A 19892-nucleotide genomic window follows, 5' to 3' on the forward strand; every position below is an offset into this window, starting at 1 on the left:
GAAGCGAACGGCCGAAGAATGTGGAGGTACAGTCAAGTACTAGCTGACAAGTTTTGGAGCAGCTTCCTACTCCACTACCTACCGTCTCTACAGACCCGCCAGAAGTGGGTAAAAGAGAGAGACAATTTGACAGAAGGAACAGTCGTCATGATTATCGACCAGTCACTACCCAGAGCTATGTGGCCGGCTGGCCGCGTAAGCAAAGTGATCACCGGTGCCGATGGCAAGGTCCGAGCAGCTGAAGTACTCGTCCAAGGGCGCACTTACACACGACCCGTGGCGAGGCTAATAGAACTGCCCCGACTCCCAGATACTATCGATGATGACCATGACCCCATGACTTTGTGAGTTGACTGACCCTTACAGCGGACCTTGAGTGGTAGACAGTGCGGTTAATCTGTCTCTGCTTAGCTAATTAGGTGGGACTAATTAGGGGGCGGCTGTTGTGAAGGATCAGATTAAACCGAATATATATATTTATTTATATATATATATTTAAATAGTATTTGTATATCGTTTGATATCCCCTGTATATTCCTTGTACAATATGCACTGAATATCCCTTTAGTCTACTAAACAGCCCATAATAGTTTCATTCCACCATTGGACGAGAACCTGGCGCCATCAGCCATACCCCTAGGTTCAAGTTCAATCGTGCCGCCCAACATGTCGTGGCAAGCCCCGGTTCCGCGTAGGAATACGTCTGGCGAAATACGAATGGTACTATTTGTTCATAGCGCATATATATATGGCGCAAGTAAAGTAGAACTTTCTTTTAGTCCAGTTCTTTACCCTCCAACAGAGTAACAGACGCGAAGCCTCACCCACGACGCACGTGTGGTGCAGTAAGGCCTACTTGGCCTCAGAATAGGCATTGAGATATCGTGTGGATTGATAGTTGAATTGTCATAGTTTGGCACTATACCGTCGAGTTGGACGTATTCTATTAAGCTAATAATAGTCTATTTATGTATGGTGCATCGTTCGGTTAGAGTTATAAAGTTATCAGTACCCCCATCGTTCCTGACGTTATCTGGACGCTTAACCAGGCTGGGCAGACCACTAGTGGTGCTTGCATCCGAGGAGCTCCGGGCCAGGGCGACTGGACCTGTATATTGGATTACTCTACCCGGACGACGGCGAGCCTTCCACGGCTTGGATTATGCTTTGGGTGCTTTGATTATTCCATGGATAACGGCCAACACTGCGGAGTGTTGGAACTACCCCCCGGAGAGGACTCCAGGTGAGACGGCGCTCTACACCAGTGAGGTCGCCTCACGTCTCTCCGTTGTGGACCGGCAGCTACCGTCCACCAGAGGGTCCAGCTGTATTCGTCTGCGGACCGAGGTTCTGTGGGCACCGTGTTCAAGACTTTGAATTCTCCCAAGAAATCGTCGGCCAGATGGGATACCGCCAGCGGCTTCTCTAACCCCCCCCTCCTACTGTCTTACAACCAGCGGGACCCCCCCCCCCTTAGTGTATCCAGCTATAATCATTTAAGTACCATCGCTATAGTTTCCTAAAGAAACAGGTTGTATACTTACTCCCTGCGTAACCAGAGATTGGACATTCAATGTTGATTTACCTACGAATACTCATTTGCCATACAAGTGCATTTCAAATCATAAGTGTAAACAAGTGAACGTTGTATATACCTTTTGCTATATTAAATATTCGATTTGTACATTTGTGTGGACTTCGTTTCATCAGGTGGGAAAGTGTTCATCATATTTATATCATGTACTGGATGGCCAGAAGTTAAAGTACAAGAGGTAGTGGTATTAAATACCATATCTAACAATACAGTCAGGGAATTGTACCCCTCAGTTACAAAATGCCTTAAAAGTATATTTATACCCATTATGTACCTTTCTGAGAGTATACTTGCAATACAAATGTTTGTACTTAACTCAATGGATGCCACGCAGTTGAGCATCATTTGTACTTACCACGCCAAGCTCTAAGAGATAGGAATAAGTGTTTGCAGGGCTAACTATATTCTATATTATAGCTATGGATACAATACTATGGCCCATTTGACATCGACTATCTATCGTTCAATATGTGTTAAAGAAAACTAATTTGCATCCATACATTCCCGTTTTATACTGTGGTGAATATGAGTATAGTTTTAGAGTAATCCTGTCTAATCCCAGAAAACTACGCTATGCAGCAATACGTGCATTTCACTAAAGACTTTGCCGTTTCTCGCCTGTACACGCTACTATTTCAAAATCAAATCTATATTATCGGTATTATGTTTCATCATGAATGCATGAAAGGGGGGGGGGAGATTTTTTGACGCTTTGATTGTCACCAACGGCACATGTTGTGAATCAAGAGAATCAAGAATCAAGAGGTTTATTTGTCACATACATACCAGGGCATACAGTGAAATGCGGGTGGTCATGCCTGCATTGATTGTGTAAAATACAATAATAAAATAGGCATAGAAAAAATAAAATAGGTAAGACACAAGATATGCATGGTAAAAAAAGACATGCTAAGTTCCTGAGAAACTGGTTCCTATATACACTACTATACAATAACGTAATGTTACACACATATGTTGTGATCGAAGTGAAGTCATGGTTGGATCACAGCAGGATTGATACCATATAGTCCTGACCTTCACGAGGACGTACCCCAAAAAGAATATTCCAATTATCCGATTGCGAGTCCCAGTATTGGTGTCGATCGTGTCGCCAACATAATCCGCCACAGATCATGCATTGGGAGCATTTCACGCTTCTCAATCCGATCGGGACAACCACTCCACTTGCCCGACAAAGAAAAGTCAGACCGGAGACTTTTGATCGACGCACAGGCCAAGATATAATGTTTCAAAGGGTGCTCGATACGGCCACCTGGGTGGATGCGGCCGGTATTGCACTTTGGCATTCTCAGGATGATTCCCCACGTTAACCCAGAGTCCGTGTGCCTGTAATGAATGGAAATATTGAATAAAAGAAATAACGACCAAAACCCGAGATATCTCGAGTCTGGCCATGGACCATTTTGGAAAAATTGAACGCTGGGAATTCCCAAAGGCCTCTATGGGGCTTCAAGCAAATTACTTCTGTATGATTTTTTTTAATATCTCTTATTACTCAGGATAATAAACCACAAAACTTAACGTCATTGGCATATATGGGAGCGCAGTTAGTTTGTCTCCCCTATTTCTAGCATGTAGCAACAATCAGATTTGAAATTTGTTTCAAGATGGTGGCACCATGGCAAAAATAAAAAAGCTACTGTACATACAGTAGATTTCATTATCTGTTCTTATGCACGCCTGGTGATACTAAATCCAAATTGAACTCGGGCATTTGAAATATAAGATTTGGCACAATCCATAAATGTGCGAATTGCCTATAATAAGGTATATAAGCCTGCTATTATTTTTTTTGTATTTTATTTTTTTATTATTTCTTAAACAAACACGTAAACATAAACATAACAACATAAAATTAGATATACAAGTGTAACTGAGGGGTACAATTCCCTGACTGTATTGATAAGTATGGTATCATTAAACCACTACCGCTTTATGTACTTTAACTACTGGCCACACAGTACATGATATAGATATGATGAACACTTTCCCACCTGATGAAACCAAGTCCACACAAATGTATCCGTCGAATCTTTAATATATAGCAAAGGGTATATACAACGTTCACGTAATGACATTTATGATTTGAATGCACTTGTAAGGCAAATGAGTATTCGTAGGCAAATCAACATTGAATGTCCAATCTCTGGTTACGCAGGAAGCAAGTATACAACCTGGTTCTTTAGGGAACTATAGCGATGGTACTTAATGATTATAGCTGGATATACTAAAGGGGGGTCCCGCTGGTTGTAAGTCAGTAGGGGGGGGGGGGGTTAGGAGAGCCGCTGGCGATATCCCATCTGGCCAACGATTTCTTGGGAGAATTCAGAGTGCTGAACACGGTGCCCACAGAACCTTGGTCCACAGATGAATACAGTTGGGCCCTCTTGTAGACGGTAGCTGCCGGTCCACAACGAAGAGACGTGAGGCGACCTCACTCGGGTTAGAGCGCCGTCTCACCTGGACTCCTCTCGGGGGTAGTTCCAACACTTACCAGTGTTGGCTGTTATCCATGGCATAATCAAAGCACCCAAAGCAAGTAGATAATCCAAGCCGTGTAGGGCTCGCCGTCGTCCGGGTAAGGTAATCCAATGTGCAGGTCCACTCGTCCTTGCCCAGAACTCCTCGGATGAAAGCACCACACGTGGTCTGCCCAGCCTGGTTAAGACTCTAGATAACGCGAGGAAAACGATGGGGGTACTGCTCACTTTATAACTCTAACCGAACGATGCACCATACATAATAGACTATTATTAACTTAATAGAAATACGTCCCACTCGACGGTATAGTGCCAAACTATGACAATTCAACTATTAATCCACACGATGTCTCAATGCCATTCTGAGGCCAAGTTGACCATACTGCACCACACGTGTATCGTGGGTGAGGCTTAACGTCTTGCCACTAGGTTGGAGGGTAAAGAACTAAGGGCTAAGGGAAGTTCTACTTTACTTGCGCCATATATATATGCGCTGTGAACAAATAGTACCATTCGTATTTCGGCAGACGTATTCCTACGCGGAACCGGGGCTAGTAACGACATGTTCGTCGGCACGATTGAACTTGAACCAAGGGGCTTGGCTGCTGGCGCCAAGTTCTTGTCCAATGAGAGAATGAAACTATTATGGGCTGTTAGTAGACCAAAGGGATATTCAGTGTATATGTACAAGAAATATACAAGGGATATCAAACGATATACAAATACTATTAAATATATATCGATAAATAAATATATATATTCGGTTTAATCTGATCCTTCACAACAACAAGCATTAATTAACAGTGCACATCCAATGCAATCACCATTTAAATAAATGTATTATACAAGATATACACAGTACTTGCTATCTAATACCCTATACACATATGCTCTCGCTCGCTCCCCCCTCCCCCCGGGCCCCCCCTTGGATTATCCATCCATTATCATTCGCTCCTAACCAGGCACTACAATTCATATGCTATCTTTTATTCTCTCCACCACTTCTAACCACATTATAATTTTGGATTCACTGAGACCCAAAATTCTTGCTGTAGATATTTCTAGATAAATCACATCGAGATATGTAAGAATCCAGGCCTTTCGGCAAATTTTTTCCGGTTGAAACCATCGTGAGTGATGCTATCAGCTTTTTAGCCGCTGTGATACCAGATAAAACCAATCTCTTTAGCTGTATAGGGACTGCAAACTCAAAAACATCATTCAACAGTAATACAGAGGGGTGTACAGGTATATTCAGAGTTAAGAGATTTGATAATTGCTGGGTCACTTCTTTCCAGAATATCTTAACTGGTGGGCAGTCCCAATACATGTGCATAAATGTACCCTCATCCCCATTTGTACATAAGGTGCATCTGGAGTCTTGTTTAAGACCCATTCTGTTCAGTCTTATAGGAGTCAGGTATGTCCTATGAATATAGTTAAGATTGATTTGTTGATGGTCCGGGTTACGTGACGCAAGTCGAACATTTGCCCAGGCTTCTTGCCAATCAAAATTTATTTCCAGGTCTGGTATATCCCTCCTCCAGACTGAGTCTAGGTGGAGGATTTCATACGAGGACGTTAGTAATTGATGATAAAAATCTGATACAAAACCTCTCGATGTCTCTCTTTCATAGAAGAATTTGTGGTATCTGTGGTGTACAATTGGTATCCTTAATGGGACACCATGAGCCTTCAAACATAACAATAACTGTGCGTAAAAATAATATGTGGAACTGGTGAGATTACATTTTTTGTGTATTTCCTCATAACTACAAAAACCCTGTTTGTTGAAAACATCTCCTAATGTGTGTATGCCCTGCTTTTCCCATCTAGGGAATCTTATAGGTCGTTTTCCAATCAGGAGTGCATTGTTATTGAATAAGGGAGTATGATTATGCCATTTATGTGGGTTAGAATATTTTTCTTGTGTTTCACGCCATATCCGGATCGCATGAGTAATAATGGGGCCAAATTTCAGTTTGCATTGCTTAATTGATAATTTGGTGTATACTATGTCCTGCAGTCTATGTGGTGCTACTATATTTACTATTTAATTTCTCCAGGATACTGATGCTTGGGGATCAAACCAGGTTGTCAGTGGTCTTAAAGTGTACACCTTAAAATAGTGGAAAAAATCTGGAAATGCCATACCTCCGTCGGCTTTGTTTCTCTGTGCGGTGGATCTTTTTATACGTGGTGGTTTGTTATTCCAAATAAATCTGTATGCGGAAGAGTGTAATTTTTTCCAGTAACCATCTGGAGGGTCTAACGGTAGCATTGAGCTGATGAAGTTGATTCTAGGTAGGACATCCATCTTAACTATTGATACCCGTGCCTGTACTGAGTTTTTAAGTTTTGACCACCTGTCAAAGTCGTATTTGATTTTATTTTGGATTTTTATGTAATTGTGCTTCACCGTTTGGCTTATGGTAGGGAATACTTCAACTCCCAAACATCTAAAGTGTTTAACCCTTGGTATTTCTTCTGGAAGGAGTAAATTTTTTTTGCAGGGGCGTTAAGTGGAAGAAAAGCCGACTTTGGCCAATTTATCTTAAATCCCGATCAATCAACTTGAGAAGATGAGGCATTGCGGTGTTGGGGTTTTGCATGAACAGTATTACGTCGTCTGCATATAAACAAATCTTATGTTGTGTGCCCTTGATTACGATTGGTTCTATGGATTGGGATTGTCTTATATATTGTGCTAAAGGCTCTAATGATAAATCGAATAGTCCGGGACTAAGAGGGCAACCCTGTCTAGAAGAGCGTGATACCGGAAAGATTTCGGAGGTGATTATACCTGTTGTAATCATGGCCGATGGGTCTTTGTATAATACTTTAATCATATCAATGAATCCTTTTCCTAACCCCATCCTTTCTAATACTGCCCATAGATACGACCATTCCAACCTATCAAATGCTTTCATCGCATCCAGGGACAGCATCGCCTTAGGTGTGGTGTCGTCCTTGCTGGCATCTAATACGTGTAGTAATCATCTTATGTTATCCGTGATCAAGCGGCCTCTTATGAAGCCAGTCTGATCCAGATGAACTAAAGACGTCATATGTTTTTGAAGTCTGATGGCTAATACCTTAGATTACAGTTTGATATCGGTTCCGAGGAGGCTTAAGGGTCTATAACTACCGCACTCTGTGGGGTCTTTGTCTTTTTTAAGGAGGACTGTTATGAGTGCAATATTGTCGTTCTTATGGAAGTTCCCCTCCTTGACTGAGTATAAAATCATATTAAGTAATAGGGGTCCAATTATGTCCCAACATGAGAGGTACATTTCTGGTGGGATACCGTCTCTTCCTGGAGCCCTACCACTTTGCATTTCGGATATGGCCTTCCTGAGTTCATCTAGTGTGATGGGTGTTTCTAACTGTTTAGCGTCATCCTCTGATAGTTTGGGGAGGTTAATTTGATTAAGATATGTGTCCATTTTGTTTTGATCGAAGGTCGTTTCTGATTTATACAAGTTGGAGTAGAACTCTTTGAATGTCGCATTTATTTTTTTAGGGTCTGTAACAAGTCCTTGTTGTGCTTTAATGGTAGTTATATCTGCATATTTTGCGTTGACTCTTAATCGCATAGCTAGTAGGTGACTTGGTTTAGAACCTTGAGAGTAATGCTGTTGTCTTGTGCTACGTATTTGTACTTCAGATTGTTGTTTATAAATGGCGTTAATCTCTTTTTTTAGCACATTAATTTGAGTTTCCAGTCGAACAGAGTCGTTGTATTGTAAAGAAGTAAATAACGTAGAGTAAAGCGTTTCCAGTTCCGCCAGTTTTGAGCAACGATTCTTGCGTATTTTGGAGGAAAAGCACCCGGTGAAATCCTTGATCAATCCCTTTACCGACATCCATAACATTCTGGGGTCCTGCACCGAATTTCGCATTCTCCAGTAGGAATACAGAGAGAGCTTCTTTGAGTTGTGAAATTAATTCCTTGTTATTAAGCAGCATCGAGTTAAATCGCCATCTTGGGGCTCGGGATGACAGTATACCAAATGATCCTTTTAGGAGTAAATAACAGTGATCTGATAATGCATTGGGTACCATTTCCACATCATAGTTATCAAATAGTCTCGGGATGCAAAAACATAATCTATTCTGGAAAGTGTGTTATGTCTTGCAGATCGACAAGAGTACTTCCGGTCGTGGGGTTGAGTGATCGCCATAGATCATTTACACCTGTCTTCTTCGACCAATCCTTTAACGCATTAGATGCATTTTTCTGTTCGTTGGAAAAGGAGGGATAAGATTTATCCATCCCTGGATCCCAAATGGCATTAAAATCCGCACCAATTATAAATGAGTATTCAGGAAGGTCTAACATTGTTCTGGTAAGTGTAGTGAAGAAATCAGCTTCGTACAAATTTGGGGCGTATACCGCTACCAACGCTATTTTCCTGTTCTTGTATACAATCTTAGCTATAGTTATCCGACCATCTGCATCAGACCATACTCCCTTCAATTCAATATCCAACTTCCGTTTTACGACTATGGCAACCCCACGGGTTCTCGTTCCAAAGGAAGAGTGACTAATGTTATGGTATATGTTGTCCGCTAATGTAGCTTTGTCTTCCACTAAAATGTGCGTTTCGCTTAGCAGAGCCACGTCAACCTGTTTGTTTTTCATCAGTGTGAGCACGCTTTTGCGTTTGTGTTGATTATTTATTCCCCCAGTATTCCAGATCATTATATTCAAACTAGCCATAATCTATACATGTTGTTGTGTAGTTGTTGGTAATGCTTCTGGAGTGCGAATCTACAATGGATATACATCCAACTATTGAGGTCCCGTTGAGAGCCGAGCTTAAAAACATACATATATACAAATAATAATCCCCTAAGTCCCCCTCCCTCAGAGAGTCGTACAGGGCTGTGTTCCATAGACACACCCTACGCGTATGACTCCCTCCCTTAAACCACCGGATTGCCCAAAATGAGCCTTCTAACCCTAACCTTCCTATGCTAATTGCCATAGGATCTAAAACTTTCATTCTAATTTAATAGAATGTCACTCTTGGTCTAGCGCCTTCCCATTAATGTAATAAGAATAGTGTGAAAAATGAAAAATATACCTCCATTGGTATATTTATTTGAACCTTATACTAACTTGTATATGTTGGAACCTTCAAAAAAAAAGGAGAAAAAGAAAAGAGAAAAGAGAAAAAAAAACTAAAAAAATAAGAAATAAAATAAAACTCAACAAAAAAAAGAGATTTTTAGAACTAAATTATGCAAATCCCTAAAGCAGTGGAGCAATTGCTTAAAATATTAAAATAACCTTGTCATGCTTATACCTTTAGATGAGGATGATGTTTTTAAAACCTTATTGAACTTCCATATCTGGTTCATATGCATATACATACCGGATGTTATTGTTACAGGCCTTCATTGTAGGAGTACAGTGTATTCTAGAAAGTTGTAGAATACCCTTGTAAATTTGTAAACACTGATGTTATGTTCCAGAATAATCTTCCTGTCCAAGAGTTATGTCCTTCTAGTGTTTTCCAGTATATTCCAGTGTGTCCCTGAACGGTCGAAAGAAGAATCCAGAATATTCCAGAGTGTTCCCAATGTCAATGTTGGATTATTGCCTGCCCAAAAACCAGAAATCTATAAATATAGTGCCTATCGTTTCGTATTAAACACTTTGTGCCTCAGTGTTGCTTACAGGCATATCTGCTGTCGCTTTTGTAGTTGAGCCGTGGCAAAGTCATTCTAATAAAAATAATAAAAAGTAAGAAAAAGAGAGAGATGAATAGGCTTGTCTTCTGAGACGGGCCTATGGTGCGACCGGCCCCCGGGGGCCGATATCCTGTTGCCTCATGTATTCTTCGGCGTCTTTAGGCGAGCGTAACCCGAATCTTTTACCATCTTCCCCCAAGATGGAGAGAGACGCTGGGTATCGAAGACTGGGTTTAAGTTTTCTCCTGTAGAGTTTCTGCAGCACCTCCTTGTAAGGGGCACGTCGGGAAATGGCCTCCCTGCATAAATCCTTGTAGAAAGACACTGGTTTGTCATTATATTTCAGTCTCCCCCATTGATTGCGTGCCTCTCTGATGATCGCGTCTCTTATTTCTGTTTTGCGCAGAGTAGCAATGACAACCCTCGTCTTGTTGCCTTTGGGGTCCCGTGTACCGATTCTATAACAATGGTCCACTAACGGCACTGCAGGGAGGATCTGTTTACCTAGAATTCCAGCTAACACTGTTGGAAATGTGTCGTCTGTGCAATTGACTGATTCATCCAATCCCACAATACGGACATTATATCTACGGTAGTGACGTTCGGTCTCGAGCCGCCTCTCCATTGCTTCCTCTTCGATGTCTTGTATTTTCTTCCAAAGCGCTTTGTCCACCTGTTGTATCTCCGCCGCTAGCTCCATGAATCCATCGTGAACAGTCTTCTTGTTCTCCTCGACTTTCAACGTGATCTCGAGCACAGTGTTTTCCACTGCAGTAATACGCTGGGTTTGATTTGCGGCCGCTATTTTAACCTCTTCGAATTTAGCATCGATGTGTAATTTGAAGTCGTCCATCCGATCCTTTATCAGGTTAGTCAGAGACCTGAAATCGAGTGGTGTATCCTCCCTGCCTGTATCAGTCGAGGTTGTAGGAGCGTTGGGAGTTACGGCGGTATTGTCGGATATTTTCTTCTCAATTTCCACTGCGTTCTCTTTCACGGAGCTCGTCCCCGCCAGTGCTGTTATATTGTCGTCTGCTGTCTCCCTCTCGGGGCAAGTCGTCATCGGGCCTGTTATATCATCAGCTACTGTCTCCCCAACGGGGCAAGTCAACATCGGTGCCGTTGTACTGGCCGCTGCTGTATCCCTCGATGAGCGTGTCACAGCTTGCTCCGTTGTACTGTCTACTCCGTGTTTCTTTCCAGTCTCTTTCTTTTCCTTAGGTCCCATGTTGAATCTTTATTTCTTTTGATATAGTTAGTAGAAGGTCTTATTTAATATATACGATGAGGTTTAAACTCATTAGTGTTGTGCAAATAAGGTTTTGAAGCGAAATTAACGTTGACGGGAGCGGAGCTTTGACCAAACGTGTCTGCTACATGTTGTTCTCAAACCGGAAGTCAAGCCTGCTATTCTATATTCTATAATAATATTTCAAATTGCATTGGTCCGGATGGGAGAATTCAGTACTGTATCTACAAAACCTTCTGTTTAATCATCTTCCCTATATTCAGTTCCTTAGATCTTTTGTACACATGATCTCAAGAAGGTACTGAACGAGATCAGTGGCAGTTTTTCATGCCTGGTCATTTTTAGCATGGTGTTATTCACTGTCAAAGATGCAAAGAAAAATCATAATTCATATTCTCCTTTGTTTCATCACAATTTAAGCAAGCCTAGTAATAGACACAATATTTCTGACACTGGGAATACATTCACTGAGGTCCATAGATGTCACTAGATACCAAGAATATGCAAATGGTCCTTGTAGAAGTGGAGCAATATTCTATTTACTTAGGTATGTATTTTAGGCGGATTTTCAGAAAATAGGGCTCCGGGCTTAAGAGTTTAAAGGTGTATTGTTTTGGTCAGCAAAAGTAGCCAGAATACATACAAAGTATAATTGCAATGTATTTAAGTACAACTTAAGTGTTTTCAATTCAATTCAGTGTTAGTATACTTTCTGAGTACATAAAAAGTATACTACAGTTACAGTATACAAAATATAATTTCAGAAAATACACTTAATAAGTATGCCTTTTTTTTACTTGGGTGACATTGCCGCTCTATGGTGTGCTTCACATCTAATAAAAATACACTCACTAATACACATGATCTTATGAACAATTAAATACTCTATGACGTTTACTATGATACTTGATGATTATCGAAGCTTTCTGCACATGTTATTCCTGCGTACCTTGTGGTGAGCGCACAGAGGGAGCCCACAGCCACGGCGTACTTAGCCGCACCCCAGCCGATGTATGTGAAGGCTACTGGCAGAGGACTCTGCACACTGAGCAGGTAGTAGGGCATGAGCAGGGTCAAGGCCGCAGACACACCGAAGTACGCCAGAAAACAGATGAGCAGTGAGGCCACGATGCCCAGAGGGATGGACTTCTGAGGGTTCTGGACCTCCTCCCCTGAGAGAGAGGGAACAAATTATGCATTTCCATAAGAGCCAGATTAGAGCCAGGAGGTATATGTACCAAATATGAAGGTATACCGTTTTGGATCCATGCAGAGGTGTGGATTTCTTCTATACAGCCATCAATCATATATATTACTAATCATTATACAATATATTTTTTAAGTTAATCTAAATAATTAGCAGAATTATAAAGATTTTGGGATGAAAAGTTGTATTCCTTTTAAAGATTGTATCACAAAAGTATCCCTTGCTTTTGCATTTCCTGTTTGAGAATGTATACATCTACAAGAATAACACTGTAGGTTTTTATTGACCTGTCGTGGCGATGCAGTCGAATCCAACAAAAGCGTAGAAGCAGGTCGCCGCTCCGGCTATCGTTCCTTCAACGCCAAAAGGAAAGAATCCCCCGACGCCAAAGTTGGCGGTCTCATTCAGACGAGCTGTGAAGTTTCTGGAGAGAGGAGACATGGAGTTGATTCAGTGATTAACTGACTGATTTATTGAATAGTAGTGTTAGTGGTATTATTTTCTCATCTGTTTCATCTGATTTATTTATTTTGGTAGCACACTCACTGTGAAGTTGAACCTGTTAAGCTGTAGCCCTATTTTCAGAAATTTCGCCTAAAGGTACATGCCTAAGTAAATGGAAGATTGCTCCACTTCTACATGGTCAATTTGCATGTTCTTCGTATCTAGGAGCATCTAGGGACCTGGGGGTATGTTCCAGTGTCAGAATATTGTGTGTGTTACTAGGCTTGAGTAAATTGTAATGAAAAAAAGGAGAATATAAATTATGATTTATTTTTGCATCTGTGCCGGTGAATAACACCATGTTACAATTGTCACTGAGCTCATTCACCACCTTCTTGAGATCAAGTGTATAAAAAATCTAAGCAAATGAATAAAGGGAAGATGATTAAACTGAAGGATTTGTAGATACAGTAATAAATGATAATCCATTTGAATTATAAATTCATATTTGACCTTATTATGGCTTCTCTTTCCTCCTCTCCTCTTGACCTTATTAACGGCTCCTCTTTCCAATGGCAGGGTTAAATCTGGATTTAGTCATTTCCTCTCGGTTTTACGATAAAATAGATATAATTAGCATTTTTTCAATAAATTCTTATTTTCTGTCAATCTTATAAAAAATCTGTAAAAATTTTAATATACACTTTGACTGCTGTTTTGATAGGGTTATAGTCTTTACTCTTGGCTAACAAAACTAAACAAAAAAAAACACCAAGGGCCCACATGTGGGACGATTCGCGATGTGCCACTTAGCCGACCTCTAGGGGCTCGGGTGTGCATTTCTTTTAAAACAATATATAGATAGAATTAAAGCCCTATTTGTTGCCTGTCAATTGCCCTTTCAGGTGACAAAATCCGTTCAACGGTTCTCGAGTTACATGCCGATACGTGAGGCTCTAGCTCCGAGGGCTCTAGCTCCGTCAATCATTTGGCGATCTAGAAAATATTTGGACAGGGTTGTAGCCAATGAGTGTGGCTTTCCAATGATACCCCATGATATGATAATTTGGGATCTAATACGGTCTCTATTGATCGATTCATGATGAAGAAAAGCAGGGACCCCCAATTGGGGGACGTTCCGGCTTAACAGAACAAACAAACAACACTATGACTAAGTAAATTTGTTTGAATAGTGTGGAAGCATCTCTTTATTAACACTTTGATTGCCAACCGTGTTTTCCTTTTTACCCCCTTGAATGCCACAATGTTAACGTTAATATCGCCTAATCTATGTTTTAAATTATGGCTATGTGTCCAATCTGCCCGTCGCTTATCAAAGACTAATTTTCCAGTGAACATTGTCAAAGCAGATTGTATTTTTATCGCTTCATTTCAGTTTGATAGCATTTAGAAAATCACTCGTTTTCGCGGAAAAAACAACACATTCTATGATAATCGTCTTTTACTGGAATATTACAGAACGTTGTCATTTGTCGGCCTATTTATTAATCGTTTTCAAATAAACGCTAGATGATCGATAGTATATGTGTGCGCACGCACGCTCGTGCCGCGCACTGATAATCGCTGCTCTTATTTCCTGATGGCTTTTACAGTTATATATACTACAGAAGAGGGCCATAAGAATCACACATAAAGTGAGTTATCGAGAACACACAAATACATTATTTATTAAATCTAGAATAATTAAACTTGAAGACATGGTTAAGTTTCAAACAATGTTAATTATGTTTAGGGCAAGAAATAATACACTGCCAGAAAAACTACAAAATCTTTTTCATTTAGAAAGTGAGTTTAGTAGGAGAAAATACAATTTGAAACATCAGTTTGCACGTACCACACTTAAACAGATGTGTCCTTCAGTTATTGGTGTAAAGTTGTGGAATTCTCTCCATAGCGAGCTTAAGGGATGTAATAGTGTTTATCAATTCAAAGAAAATTATAAAAAAAATATTTAGTCAGTATGAAAATCAAATGTGATCTGAATAGTGAGTTCTTTTCTTTTTTTCTCTTTCTTTTATTCTTTATTATTATTATTTAATTTTTTCTTTGTTTAACTGTGGACTGTGAGTTTCTGTATAATGGTATAAATTATTATTTGTATAAATTAGGTTGTACGCCGACCATTAAGAAAATACTTTTTTAGTTTAGGAATAAGGGGCAGGTAACTATAAGATTTATTCTTCTTCCTGCTCCTTCTGTCCATGGAATGTTATTTATGATTGTGTAATGAAGAAACTCTGATTGTATGATTCCATGTGGCAAATAAAACTCTGAATCTGAATCTGAACAGTCAAAACAGCTATATCACATATAGGAGAAACGCTTATATATCCGTGAAAACGAGTCTGATTATCCTAAGACTGATAACATAGATTCCTTACCTGAGGTCAGATGGTATCCAAATGGTTTATTCCAATTTCCGATCGCCATTCGAAAAAATCGATAATTGTATTGATCCACCGTGTGTACAGTAGAACACATATTCGCCGTGGCACCAAGGCTCCAGAATGAACTCTGGTAGACCCCGGTTACATCAGTGAGAAGTAAAATGTGGAGTCAGAAATCCGTTCTCCCATTCACTTTCATTGAGTCCAATCCAAAAGGGTGATTTACCATCTGGGAGACGATAGGGGGCGCTTTTTTCACATCTGAGCGCCGGCAGTGCCTGGATCTCCAACGGTAGGCTCGCTTGATGCAATATGATTTCAGAACGCTAATAATAAAAATTATTAAAAAAATACCAGAATACTCGTGACGTGGCGTTCAACGGTCGGGGGGTAAACCCGAGAAAAGCCGTGAGTGGCATACAAAGTGTTAAAGAAGCCTGTCTCATTTGTCATTAACCGGGAGTCCTCTCAGCATGTACAAAAATCACTTAAAGGGATATTTCATTTTCATGTTAAGTTTCAGAAGTTTTACGTCTATAGAAGACCATCTACAAGTAAGCTAGTGACCACTGCTGTCCCAGCTGTCCACCATCGCTCCCAGGCACCTCATTCACTTCCAATCATTTTGGCAGGTATGCAATATGCTTTTTGAAACGTTTGTAAATCATAATGCTATGTCAATCAACTATAGAATGACAGCATGTATCCATTCCTTATTTTTTTTTTTTTTATCCACTTTTTCTCCCATTTTCTATGTTTTCTCCCATCCCAATTTCGTATCATCCAATTCAACCCTCCCCTGTCACGAACGCTGTTTCTTGCCTCCCACAAGCCGGCTGCAATGTGGACTAAGTCATACATAGCACAAGTCCCCTCCGGTACTTGAGGTAACAGCAGTCGCATCTTTTCACCTGCGCAGCTCGATCTCTCAGTGGCGAGGAGTAACGCGTGGGAGGCTCACGCTGCCCCCGACACTTCCTGATTCTACTGCGCAGGCGCACCAACCGACCTGTAGGAGTCGCTGTCCACAACGCCCGATCCCCACCTATCAGTTTCCCACCCCCTAATACGGCCAATGTGTATTAGTATGAACGACCAGCTAAACTGAAAGCAATGTGGAGCGCTGGGCTCGAACAGGCAAGCCCAGCGTCTCCGTCATTCGTGGCGAGCGCCTTGTCCACTACGCCACGTAGCCGCCCCATTCCTTCTTTTTATTTGTTGTGGTGGGGCTATCCATTACCTCTGGATTACAGATTTTTACTTTCACTATATTGCTAATGTAACAGATCGGTTCGGACATGCCCCGAGTGGGAGTTGAACCCCGGTCTCTCGCGTGACGGGCGGCATCACAGACCACTATACCAAGAGGTGAATTCACTTCTAAGTAATGGGTCTGGACGCCTCTGGGGAGTGAGTTTACTTGCAGTACCGCTGCCGTCCACAGTCACAATTCACAACACTGTCCATCGTGACTGTATAGACACACAGTACCTCCGTTACACTAACTGACTCACCCGCGCTGCTGGCCTCCTGTAAAACATCACTTTACCTCTCACCCCACAATTTGTAGTTTAAAGGACAGAATTACTGGTAGACAGGAAAGGAAAACAGCGTTCATTTTCGCCATCTGTGAAATAAAAAAAGGAACAGGGTTTTTTTGTTGTCAAAATGAAGACAACAAAAAAAACCTGTTCCTTTTTTTTATTTCACAGATGGCGAAAATGAACGCTGTTTTCCTTTGAAAACATCCTTGATTGTGTTAACAGACTCTCTCACTAGTGTCTTTATTGTCCAATGCGCACATGGATTTCTTTGACAAGAGGCAACATTTCTTATTTGCGTGACCAGTAGATACATTTATAGTAGGTTTATCCATAGATATATAAACACTAGATGGCTCAAGGTGGAGTCTCCCGCATAGTTCACCGGTGGCCATCTTGCTTGAGTGGACTACTGCTTTAAGATGATGGTCTGCACAAACAAAAATACTCTTAACTCACTGCAATCTTGACGGATTTACGAACGGTTTGGTTTATTACAAACGTTATTAACGTGGCTATGATTCTTGCTTGGAAGATTTTTTTTTATATATTTTCTTATTTTCATATGAAAGTCCATTATAAGTATGCAGTATGATAACTACATCTCTGACGTTTTTAAAACCAAACGGTTGAACATTTAACAAGCTATGGTTATTTCAATACAATACAGTACACCATAGACATGCATGTTATGAGTGGGCATGCTCCACCCACGCAAGATGGCTGCCATGTGGCAACGTCAGTCTCCGTTGGCCAGCAGCGCGGGTGAGTCATCTAGTGATATATATTTATGGGTTTATCACCACGCCAGCATTGTCCCTTAAAACATGGTACAGAAGAAGAGTTCATACTCATACAGAGACCCGTTCAGGACAGCATCTTCAGTAATGTACCAGTTGTTGATGTCCCCCTTGATGAAGCCGGCGACGATGACAAACAACAACACCACGATATTTACAGCCGTGAAAACCTTATTTACAATGGCAGACTCCTTTACACCGAACGCGAGAATTCCTAGGAAGGAAACAGATTTTTTAAATTGCAATAGCAATATAAAATGTACAAGTGATGCAACTCGAGTATATATAAATTAGTATTACTGAGTAATAATGATAATCAGATGTATGTACAGTGATACAGGTATAAAGACACTATGGTAGTAAGTCATACTGGCCAGTGGTATAACTAGTAAGAGTAAGTAGAGAATAGATATAGTACAGGTATGTAAAAATGAGTATATACAGTTATATACGGACAGATGTGGATAAATATATATATGGTAAATATATATATATACAGCATTATTGTACATACAGAGTTATATGGGTTATATGCAAGTGCAAGTATAGTCCTTTCTCAGCACAATCCAAGCTGTGCTTCATACTGGACACCCAGCTCCTACTCAAGTCCATGGGGCCTCAGTGGGTTGTATGTTTATTTCAGGGTTTGTTTGGAGCGTGTGGCTCCATCACTATACCTTCCTGTTGTGGCAAACTAGCTGGGAGTTGCTGCTATCCAGTGTGAGGAACATGACCTGCGTGGAGAAAGGACTCTACCGATCAACAACATCATTGGTTAAGTAAGAAATAAGGCTAGGGGTCCAAATTCTAAACGTCCCCTTTAATGACAGATTCTGGAACCTACCTGCCAACAGCATGACGAGGCCAGCAGCAAAGAAGTCTGGGTAGGGAGCTAGGCCGGGTAGGTCCATAGCAGCCTGTTGGCCCAGAGAGTTGGCGATGACATTACCAATCAGGTCATCAAAGGTACCACTCCATGCTCTGGACACACTGGATGTCCCTGTAAAGAGACAAAGACAACACAAGAACACTAATACAGGCCTGCTTGAAGCCTACAGTCCTTTGACCGTGTGTGTGTGTGTGTGTGTGTGTGTGTGTGTGTGTGTGTGTGTGTGTGTGTGTGTGTGTGTGTGTGTGTGTGTGTGTGTGTGTGTGTGTGTGTGTGTGTGTGTGTGTGTGTGTGTGTGTGTGTGTGTGTGTGTGTGTGTGTGTGTGTGTGTGTGTGTGTGTGTGTGTGTGTGTGTGTGTGTGTGTGTGTGTGTGTGTGTGTGTGTGTGTGTGTGTGTGTGTGTGTGTGTGTGTGTGTGTGTGTGTGTGTGTGTGGATACAGTAGAGATGTTTAAATCCAGGTTCAAATTCAAGGTCTGTTACAGTGGTGCCGTGACCCCAACTATAGTGAGCTTCATTACGTCGGACTCCGCAACCTAGCCCTTGGCCTGTTCCAGTCCCTCTTGGCTGGTCGGACTGAGTGTGTCTCCCTTGGAGGCGCAACATCCTCCAACCACCCCGTCACCTGCGGTGTCCCCCAGGGATCTGTCCTCGGCCCCCTGCTGATTGATTGATTGATTGATTGAAAGTTTTATTAACAGATTGTAGAATGGGTACAATACAGTACAGCTCAATACACACAATTGTTAAGGGGATGCAGACCAGAGAAAGACTTTCATCTTGTTTACATCAGGGTCCCCCATTTTCAATTCATCAGGACATATATGACATACATGACATACAGATAGACAGTACTGCTACATCTATACATTTATGACATACCAGATTTGCAAATACAGTACTGTTTGTGATACAAAAATAGTCCAGAAAAGGGAGTATATACATTTGACGTCAAAACTGTACATTGGAGGAGGTTGGGTGGGGGGGGGGGGTTGGGTAGGAGGGGTTGGGGGGGGGGGGGGACACTGTACATCTGTACAAGCAAGACTGTACATTGGAATATTGACAACCATACTAGGTAATTTACTGTACTAGGGTTCACCCTATACATGCTCCTCCTCGGCCGCATCATCAGCCGGCACGTGTGACGTTCCATTGTTACGCTGACGATACCCAGCTGTATATCCTGATTACACAATCATCACCTTCATCACCCCCCACACTGACCGCTTGCCTGGAGGAGACTAAGGTGTGGATGAACCACAGGTTTCTCCAGGTCAACAGCTCCAAAACTCAAGCCATGCTGATCGGTACCCCACACCAGGTCCGGTCATCCACCATCACCACCATCTCCTTCTCCGGTCAGGACATTCCCCTCTCCACCCTTGTCACCAACTTGGGCGTGAAAATGGACCCCCACCTCACATACGAAACTCACATCAAACACCTCTGCAAGACCTCTTTCTTTCACCTCAGAAACCTGCGTTCAAACCAGAGTAATATTCGCTCTCCTTATTGGACAGCGCCCCTAGGCGCCAGTTCGCAGGCCCCCAACGTCAG

At 41.5% G+C, this 19892-nt stretch overlaps 1 protein-coding gene across 1 annotated transcript in view; it reads right to left on the reverse strand.

The window, feature by feature from the left end:
- LOC311233455 (cationic amino acid transporter 2) overlaps nt 1–19892 on the reverse strand; it is a gene marked incomplete at both ends in the record, with an annotated part of 63582 nt that overhangs the window by 33815 nt on the left and 9875 nt on the right. Inside the window, 4 exons of the mRNA XM_084320422.1 lie at nt 11994–12216; nt 12539–12675; nt 17502–17658; nt 18289–18444. Coding sequence (XP_084176548.1) covers nt 11994–12216; nt 12539–12675; nt 17502–17658; nt 18289–18444 — 673 coding nt within the window. The remainder of the gene's footprint in view (nt 1–11993; nt 12217–12538; nt 12676–17501; nt 17659–18288; nt 18445–19892) is intronic.

Source organism: Notolepis coatsorum (genome assembly GCF_963971535.1).
Source record: "Notolepis coatsorum genome assembly, chromosome: 8".
NCBI classification, from domain to species: Eukaryota; Metazoa; Chordata; class Actinopteri; order Aulopiformes; family Paralepididae; genus Notolepis; species Notolepis coatsorum.